The 9157-nt window shown below is 40.2% G+C and overlaps 2 protein-coding genes across 3 annotated transcripts in view; both read right to left on the bottom strand.

The window, feature by feature from the left end:
* Window positions 1–1005, bottom strand: part of emc7b (ER membrane protein complex subunit 7b) — a 2754-nt gene extending 1749 nt beyond the window's left edge. The window contains exon 1 of the mRNA XM_008313406.3: window positions 618–1005. Within this exon, the coding sequence (XP_008311628.1) occupies window positions 618–862 (245 nt within the window). The 5' untranslated portion in view covers window positions 863–1005. The remainder of the gene's footprint in view (window positions 1–617) is intronic.
* A 1170-nt stretch (window positions 1006–2175) lies between these two features.
* Window positions 2176–6898, bottom strand: katnbl1 (katanin p80 subunit B-like 1). Of its 2 annotated transcripts, XM_008313404.3 has the most exons (10): window positions 6720–6898; window positions 5666–5792; window positions 5483–5520; window positions 4449–4707; window positions 4237–4352; window positions 4105–4155; window positions 3903–3992; window positions 3614–3718; window positions 3359–3452; window positions 2176–2829 (listed from the first exon to the last, which is right to left on the bottom strand). In XM_008313404.3, the coding sequence occupies exons 2-10, from the start codon at window positions 5672–5674 to the stop codon at window positions 2797–2799; spliced, it is 795 nt and encodes a 264-aa protein (XP_008311626.1). In that variant the 5' UTR covers window positions 5675–5792; window positions 6720–6898; the 3' UTR covers window positions 2176–2796. The 2 variants fall into 2 exon arrangements, with proteins under 2 accessions (XP_008311626.1, XP_024912615.1); XM_025056847.1 differs by lacking the exons at window positions 5483–5520; window positions 5666–5792; window positions 6720–6898 and adding an exon at window positions 4844–5470 and having other exon boundaries at window positions 4449–4780.
* Window positions 6899–9157: the final 2259 nt, after the last annotated feature.

Consider the following 9157-nt stretch of genomic DNA (forward strand, 5'->3'; position numbering starts at 1 on the left):
TGCCTGGAAAAGATAATCCCTGTAACAGTGTAAGCAACAAAATCTCAAGGGTAACAACACAAACAGGCTGCCAGGATGAGGCCCACCGGTCTCACCATACCGCAGTTCTTAGGCAACGGTGTTTCCCCCATAGGATGAATTTAAAAATGATTTATAAGTAGCTTATTTTACAGAATTTCAATCAGACTTATTTCCATAACTAATGGAGCTACTTCTGACTTAACTGGCCAACGTCTTCATTTTGTACTGGATATAGATGTTTATATAAAAGATAATTATTATTGTTTATTGCCTTTGTATGCGAATACAAAGGCAATAAACAACCTCGAGAGACACTTTCTTATCGACAGTGGTCTGTTTTGGTTAGTGCTAACCCCTGAGCTAAAGGTTTACGTTGATTAATAATTGAACAAATCGCCAAACTATACGCCTTACAGGCCTGATTTACACCGCCACCACTAAAGACTTAATAACAACCAACCCCATTTTCTTTGAAAATTAAACATCCACATTTACCTAATTAAATACAGGCTTGGTTCCTAGGCTAATGCTAACTAGCCTCGCTAGCAGGCTAAATGGCTAACTAACGAATGGCGCAGCGGCGTCGCGTTTCTTACCTCAGAAACCCAATGTATTCTTCACCTTCCACCAGGACCCTAGCCGTGGACACCCAGTCCTGCGTTTTGATACCGGGAACAATCGCCCTGCCTTCGATTTTAAAGCGATCCCCGTTCGCCTGTGCCTGGAAACCTGCTCCAACACCAGGCCCAGGTTCCAAGTCCGTAAAACACCACGTTACGGTGACCGCAGCCTGAACAAATAGCCACAGCAGAAGCATCTGTTCTCTGTGGGGCAACATCATCTCCGTCTGTACAAAACTGCTTCAAAAGAACCCTCGGTTATTACAGTTATTATTATTATTGGTAAGGCGTCCACCTCGACTACAGAAAACGGCTCGTACAGGGGATTCAGAACATCAGCTGTCTTTGCAGACAGTGACGTCACCACACCGACCGGAAATTTAAAAAAACTTTATTGTTCGAACAGAAAATGACAACACGGCTCTCAGTTTCTTTTTTTTTCATTTATGGCTTTTACTTAGTCAAATTGTTCCCCTAAGATCAGTCAAGCTCATTCCGTTAGTTGTTTTAAAATTTTAAAAAGTTCGGTTTTGAATTGGTCGTAAAGTGGTGTGCAATATAAATTATGTCGCCCTCTGCTGACTGAAAATAGCAAAAACGACAGCATCCTACAAGTCTCGCTCCGATAGGTTTTCTATATGGTGCGCCCTCCGGTGGCTGAAACATGCAACCGGACATATGATGAGTGCAGTTGCATGTTTCAGCCACCGGAGGGCGAATCGTATAGACAACCTATCGGCCGGATCTTGTTGTTGGCGGAGCTAAACCAAACAACCGACCGCATTTCCCAACAAGATTTCATCATAAAATGTGTCCCTCCGCTAAACTGCCCTTGTGGAACATGGATAAAATAGCTACTTTCGATAGAAGAAAACCGGAATGAATAATAATGACACTGATTTAAATACAAGTAACGTCTCAAACTTTAATGATTTTGCTGCTGTTTAACATCTGTGTAGCTAAAGCAGCTAAGTTCACTACTACACAGCGTAAACGCTGCGTTTTATCTGTCATGATGATTGTCAACCGCTTGTAGAGTGCAGGCGGTTGTGCTCGTTTTGATCAGCAGACGGCGACATTGTGCATAAAGGAAAAATAGAAAATGAAAAGGCTCATGAATTTGAATTGTGAATTTTTAGCAATTCACAAGAGACAAAACTTAAAATTGCGAAGCTTCACTAACTCTCTGATCAATTATTCAAAACATTTGTTTTATTGGATGGAGAATTTGCTGTTACTGAACTTCAAACTTTATTGTATGTCAAACTGACAAAATAAATTTTAAAAAGTGACAAAATATAAATATTGTATCTTGTTAATTCATGTCTAGTGATTTTTACTAAAAGGAAGAGAAAACAAACGTTTGACAAACAGCGCTCCTGCTGCTAAGCTAATAAAGGAAAAGAAGACGAACTTGTTGGTCGACTCCAACACAAAGTCCGTCCATGTTGGAAAAGCTAATACACGTTTATTTAATTCATTATGGCATGACAGCAGCAATCATTCTATAAACAAAGACAATGAAAGGCAAGACTTTTTTTCCTCATAATTATCAAATTTATTTAAAAGAAGATTAAAAGACTCATTTGTTTTAAACAGTTAATTGTCAAATGTAGATGCAAAAAAAAGGCAAAAACAAAAAGGAAACCGAGCTCTAATAACTTAAGACTGATGCAGATTCAAGTTCCTGGGTCTGGAGAATCCAGGTAGAAAACAAACAACAATGTAGGGATGGAGCAGTGTTTCCAAGAGCGCATTTTATGACACAGAGTGATGTAGTGAGAGACGTAGAGCTTGGCACTTCATAGAGCGACGTTACACCCAGTCTCATGGGGGGGTTCACTTGGAATGTGCTCCTTCACGAGACGGTCCACTTCAATGTGAAGCAGTCATATGCCGTTTATTCATTTTCTTTCTTATTTGTTGTAGTGCAGCTCTCAGAGCCTGCAGTGGGAGTCTCCAGCTCTCACCGAGGAGAGGGGAGGGGGGGGTAGGTGGAGGTCTGACTGGTCAAGTTCAGTTCCAGTAAGAGGTTTGGTTTGACCTAGCAGAAGAAGAGCCTGACGCTTTCTCCGGCGTCATTATCAGTTCAGAACACAGGCCTCCATCTGGCAGGTAGTGGTCGCTGTCCTCAGTGGGGCCTGGCTGTCGGGTGTCAGGGCAGCTGTGACACATGAACCTCGATGGCCTGCAGCACGGAGAGGAGAGATAACAGTGTCAGTTGTTTTCACTGCCTGCTGCCTTTCAGAGGACTGGTTTCATGGTTTATCAGTACAAGGAAATAACTTTGGCCTCAGGCAGAAGGTTCAAAAACAGAATAACTGAAGCACCACAGTCATATCCTTCATCAACAGGAGTGTTTGGCTGAGACCAACCAAAATCAACAGAGCGCAGACAATAAACAGCAGCGACGGCGGAGCGGCTCAGTGTTGAATCCTGCTGCGTCACAGAACTCACAGTAAAGTGTTCACAAAGCTGACACTGCTCCACTACTGCAATCGCTTTTTGTTAGTTTTCTCTACATCAATGAAATCTGGGACTTCAAAATCAGCCACGGGGGATTAAACATGATACTGAAATCTGGGACTTCAAAATCAGCCACAGGGGAATTATACACTATATTTTTTTATATCTTAATGAGCTGCTAATCCTGAATCAGTTACTGATTAATTCTTGATATCAATAATTATAATTATGTCAGGGGTTTATTTTCATACCTTGGCCAGCTCTCCTGTAGATCCTGGGATTAAACATAACCGAGGACCTTCCTTCCACAGGTCTTTAAGCCGCTGCCTCATGACTTCAACATTCCTGAAATGAACGTACCAAACAGAAAAACTCAAAAAAAAAGGGCCAAAGGTCAACTTGAGTGGAAACTCCATGAACTTTTTTCTTTAAATGAGCAGTTTATGTTGTGGCCCACAGCTGACAGCACTGTGTCAACGTGGACTAGACCAGCACTGACAACCCACCTGTCTTCTGAACAACTGTCCCGCAGTCTCTTGTCATTCTTTGAGAGTTCTGGCCACCAGTTCTTAATGACAGACTGAACCCAGCGTAAAGCCACCAATATGTGTCTGAAAACAAAACAGTTATCAAGTGGAAAATAAAGTTGATTCATTTTAGAGAAAAAAAAGCTAAATATTTGACTAGTTATTGAGAGGTTTGTACAACCTTCATTATTTAGTCTATGACACGTGAGAGAGACAGAGATTTTCTGTCTCTGAGACAAAAGTTGAGCCACTCAACACCACAACTTACTCTTCGTATCTACCGGTAAGAATCACTTTGACTTGCGGCAGCAGGTCAACGCAGCATCCAAGTGACAAACATGGCGCTTCAGTTAGGAGACTGATTCCATACGTGACAAGAAAGAATGGGAGAAAAACATTAAATACATAATAACAAAATATTCAAAAGTCAATACAGGAAAGGCACAAAAAATAAAATCAATGAAACTCACTTCTTTGTTAAGACAGGTAAGAGGTTCAGCATCACCCCTGTGTCTTGAATTCTGGGAAACAAAAAGAAAAAGTTTAGAAGTGGGCCACGAGGAGAGTTTTATTTTCAAAGTGAAGCCTGATCAACAACTAACCTCACTAGATATGCCACCAACTCACTGGCATTTCTCTGCCACAGTGTTTGGGCAACTTTAAGTCGTAGATTTCTTCCAAAAAGGATCTGAGTCATAGCTTCATGGTCCTTTGATAACTGTTGACAAACAACACATGGTGCACAGAGGGACTTCAGCACATAGTAAACACACAGAATAGTGTAAACAAATATTCAGATACTGCTGGTTTGTACCTCAGTGATGTCCCCGTACTTGGAGCTGGCCCCTGCCATCTTGATGGCCCCTGTCGGGTTCACAGCCAGGCCCCGCACATCCTCAGAGCAAGTCAGCTCATTTTCTTTGTTGGCCATGCCGGGGACACAGGCACGGCCGACATCTGATGACCTGCGGTGCAGCTTTGAGCCCACCCCCACCGGCGGACAGCCCTTCCTCTTGCAAGACGACAATCGCTTGGCTGTGTTTGGACTGCAGGGTACGTGATGCACTTGTAATCTGTCATGAGAGGAAAATGAAGAAAAAAAAAACAAGATTTTTGACATGCAAAAAGCAGTTTTAGTTTTGGAGAAAACAAAACAAAACAAAAAAAACAAGATTTTTGAGATGCAAAAAGCAGTTTTAGTTTTGGACAGCTGAAAATGAATGAATCTATAGATAAGGTGAAGACAGAAGGTATGGCAGGTTGGCTTAAAGGTCCAGTGACTGAAAGGAGCGATCCGTGGGGCACAGGCAGTGAGTGAGGAATTACTGGATGGATTCAAAGCATAGACTGAATATAAGAAATGGACACAGCACTCCATGTTACAGGCAATTGTTACTGAATGAAATATCATCATTTTAATAATTTAATGTTAACTTCTGTCTGTACCCTAATGATTTTTGGATTATTTTTTAACTCTCCACTTCTGTAACAGATGCAGTACAAACAGTTGATAATCTTTTGTTTGGGTCGATGGTATATTTATTTTTGTGTCTGTGTGTGTTAATGGTTAACTTTAGCATATCTTAAACACACGTGTCTGTTAGCAGCGTAAACTTCTCTTTAACATATTACACTGAAGGCATCAGTTATGATTGGATACCAACAGGAAAAAGCTTTATGTGTTTTAGGAGGAATACGTTGTAGAGTTCTTTGTTCTCACTGAATGGGTATTTTCTACAGTAGCACTTGAGCACAATAAGAGTATGTAGAGGTAACTGCCTTCCAGCATGGCTTTGTCCACTTCTTATATACAGTTTATGACCCCAAGATGCAGAATCATTGACTCACCTTTCCTTATCTAATACGTCCTTATTTTTATTATCCACCTAAAACACAAGGACATGAGTTTGAGGCAACTTCTACCATCTCTACTTCTACAACACGACTGAACAGCAGTGACCAGCATTTAGCAGAGAGAACAACTATTGATGCACAGACATATCAGCCATTAAACATCTGACATTTTCATACCTGCTTCATGTTCTTTTAAGCAGACATATGCTGTCAGGAACACAGAAAGCCATCGGATTTATTCCTCTTGACCTTATGGAGCCTCTGTGTGTCCGGCCATGTCTAGCAGCTACCATAATAAGGGACACTGTTGGACAAACAAATGCGGGACATTCATTGGTAAAACTCCGCAGATACAGGACATGCAACAGGTTGAAGGGTCTTTGTGGGTTTCTAGAAACATTCAAACTGGGTTTCCACGTATAACCGTCCATAAATGCTACGGCAGTGTCGTGATCAATGACTTAAAGAAAAGTTACAAACATAATAAACAAAACGTAAACGCTGTTATTAGTGTAAACACTAAGGCGGTGTCTGCTGTCACACAGGTATTAGCGTTAGCGTTTACATAAGGTGCGAGAAAGTGAATAAAGTCCAACTATGTGGACGAAATGCTCCATATATCGTTTAAATTATAATGTTGAGAACTAAAGTATCTCGGCTGCATGGTTCGTTACTTCTCTTAGCTCATATTCCGGCAATTAGTTTTAACTGTTAGCATTTAGCTGAGGTATGTAGGATACACGAAGCTGGGCCGCAGGGTTGCCAGATCGGGCAAATTTCCGGTATAGAGCTTATTATAAAACATATTTCAAATATATAGTATGTGCAGTGTTTTAGTGATAACATACTGGGATCGCTATCTATGAAATAAGTGGGGTATAAACTCCTATAAATCGAACGGGTGATTAATACATTTATTGTTATTAACTACGAACTTGCCTGGGAAAAAAATCGATTATTTAGCACATTTACTTTAGTTTCTACGTTCTTATCAATGATGTATTAGAAAACCAAGTGACAACGTTGTCAAGAAGTGTTTGTGATAAGTTCGGCCTGTATAGTTAATCCAGTAAGTTAAACAATTTTACCTACATTAGGATTCTACCGATCTCACCTGGCAACATCATCGCGAAGCAAAGGCGCTAGTTAGCACGATAGCTCCAAACTTTTTCCTTTTTTATCATATGACCTAACCAATTTCACTATTTCTACACCAAACCAAAACACTTACATAGTCATTCTGAAGGGGCTTTAACGGTCTCCAGGCAAAACTATATCCAAAAGCAACTCAAGTCGAACTCCTGTGTAGTCAGGTTAGCATGTAGCTGTCGCCCCAGAGCCGACAATTCAAATGAATACACTGCCGGTGACAGAGGATTGTGGGATTGAATTTGGCAAAGGAAAAAATGGTGTTTTAGTGACGTCTACCGGACACATTTAAATCCTGCTTACATAAGCGCCACACTGTGGCTGTAATAGTGTAATGCAGACAAATGAACTCCTTGCTGTGCTGCAATCTAAAAGGAATTTCATAACACAAGCATTTTACACTAGAAAAATCCCCGCGGCCACCACCAAACAAAACTTAAAAAAAAAAAAAATTAAGTTTAAGATTTTTAAGTCCAGGAGACCATAACAGTGGTCCAATCACTGAAAGTTTTTCTGTTCTTTTATGTGATCAGTAAAGGTTTGTGTGCATTTCTAGGTTACAGACTTTAACTCCTAACTTCTCTGGAAATATGACATCTATGTATGGGAGTCAGGAAACTGACAAAATATTTCCCTTAAACTGCTTAGAATTTTTCCAAAACAAAATATCACCAAAGGCAGTCAGAACTTTTTTTTAAACATCACTCAGACAAATTAAATTCAGGAAATTCCTATGAATGTTTTCAAACGTTGCCAGTCTGCAGTGAAAAAAAACTAACCCATGTAAATAACCAGACTGAACTCCCTTCATGACTGATTTGGTCTGAAGCAGATCAAATTGAGTGAAACTATGAGGCAAACTCAGTTTCCACCAAAAATAAGTTTTATTTTAGCCATTTCCTGATGTGGTTTAGATTTGCAGACACACAGGGTTGTATGTTGTTGATGAAACATTTAACACAAACCAGTATTGAACAAAAGATTTGTAACAAAACAGCATTTCTATTTTCATAAATTAAATAAAAAATTAAATAAATAAAAATCTTAACTTTTTGACTTATGTGCTATTTTAAGCTAATGACAGGTAGAGGTGATATACTGTAATAGGGCGTGGCTTCTATCGAAAGATATCTATTTTATTCATGTTCCACGAGAGCAGTTTAGCGTAGGAACACATTATAGGATGAAATCTTGTCTGGTAATGAGGTCGGTTGTTCGGTTTAGCTCCGCCAACAACGAGGTCCGGCCATTAGGTTGTCTGCACGATCCGCCCTCCGGTGGCTCAAACGTGCAACTGCATATATAAACAAGTTCCCTCCGAAAGGTAGTCTACACTGTGGCGCTTTGGCCCAGAGGCAATGTCTCTGTCATTGCTGTGGAACTCCAGGGTTCACCTCCTGGGCAAGTTCGAATCCCGGTTAGGGCGAATGGTATTCACTTGGCAGCATGTTTTAGGACATAATCTTGCATTTCTGGGACTTTTTTTTTCGGACCACAAGGTTGCAGGTTCATATCCCACAGTTGGTAAGTTAACAGTATACTTTTTCATAAATTTAAGGCTATATATTCAGATAAAACATGTTTTCGTATTTACGTTTACGGTGTATATTGCTTAACTGTTTACTCGTATCTTGAAATATTCATATGTTGAGATTCTACCACATATATCAAAATGTTTCTCCATATAAACAGGTATCTTGAAATACTCGTGTGTCGAGATTCTACTATGTATGTATCTATATATTGCTTGTATTTTTCAGATAAAATATATTCGTATCTCAAATCGAATACTGGTATGTTGATGTCGTATGTATAACCGAGGTGCTCGTATCTCGATGTCTTATTCGTAACTAAAAATACTCGTATGTCTCACACAATCATATTTGTCAACAGAATGCGTGTACGTGGGTCCACATTTTTATTGGAACTCCTCTCAGACGTCTTACCACAGTACGGCTTCCTCTTCTTCGGTTCCACAACGATGAGCCCCACGGAATTTCACCCCAACCCTCAACATAAAACACAAACACATGCCCACAAATATAGACATAAAACTACATTAAGTGCCGCACATATTAGCCACGATGAGCTAGGGTGGGCGCACCGGAAGTAATCAGTGCCACTGCTTCAACAGGCAGAGGGCGCTCACTTGAAACTGGGTAGAGAGAGAGAGAGAAAGAAAGAGAAAGAAAAAGCGAGAGAGAAAGAAAGAAAGAGAAAGAATGCAAGAGAAAGAGTGAAAGCAAGAAAGAGAGAGTGAAAGCAAGAAAGAGAAAGAGAGAAAGAAAGACAGAGATAGAAAGGGAGAGAGGAAGAATGAGAGAGTGAAAGAAAGAGAGAGGAGATAGAAAGAGAGAGAGGAAGAATGAGAAAGTGAAAAAAAGAGAGAGAATGAGAGAAAGAAAGACAGAAAGAGAGACATACATTCACATGTTCAATAATCACATCTGCTCAAAGACACAAAAACACCACACCAGCAATTCTCACCTTCAGACTTGGATTTCTTCCGTTCTCGTATCC

Source organism: Cynoglossus semilaevis, chromosome 7 (genome assembly GCF_000523025.1).
Source record: "Cynoglossus semilaevis isolate Cse_v1.0 chromosome 7, Cse_v1.0, whole genome shotgun sequence".
NCBI classification, from domain to species: Eukaryota; Metazoa; Chordata; class Actinopteri; order Pleuronectiformes; family Cynoglossidae; genus Cynoglossus; species Cynoglossus semilaevis.

What these genes read in the sequence shown, in the direction of transcription:
- katnbl1 (XM_025056847.1), bottom strand. Translation starts at nt 5,048, where the DNA reads ATGATGATATTTCATTCAGTAACAATTGCCTGTAACATGGAGTGCTGT. An exon ending in TTGGTGGCATATCTAGTGAG is followed by an intron (nt 4,156 to 4,236) that starts GTTAGTTGTTGA and finishes TTTGTTTCCCAG; the next exon opens with AATTCAAGACACAGGGGTGA. An exon ending in TTACCTGTCTTAACAAAGAA is followed by an intron (nt 3,993 to 4,104) that starts GTGAGTTTCATT and finishes GTATGGAATCAG; the next exon opens with TCTCCTAACTGAAGCGCCAT.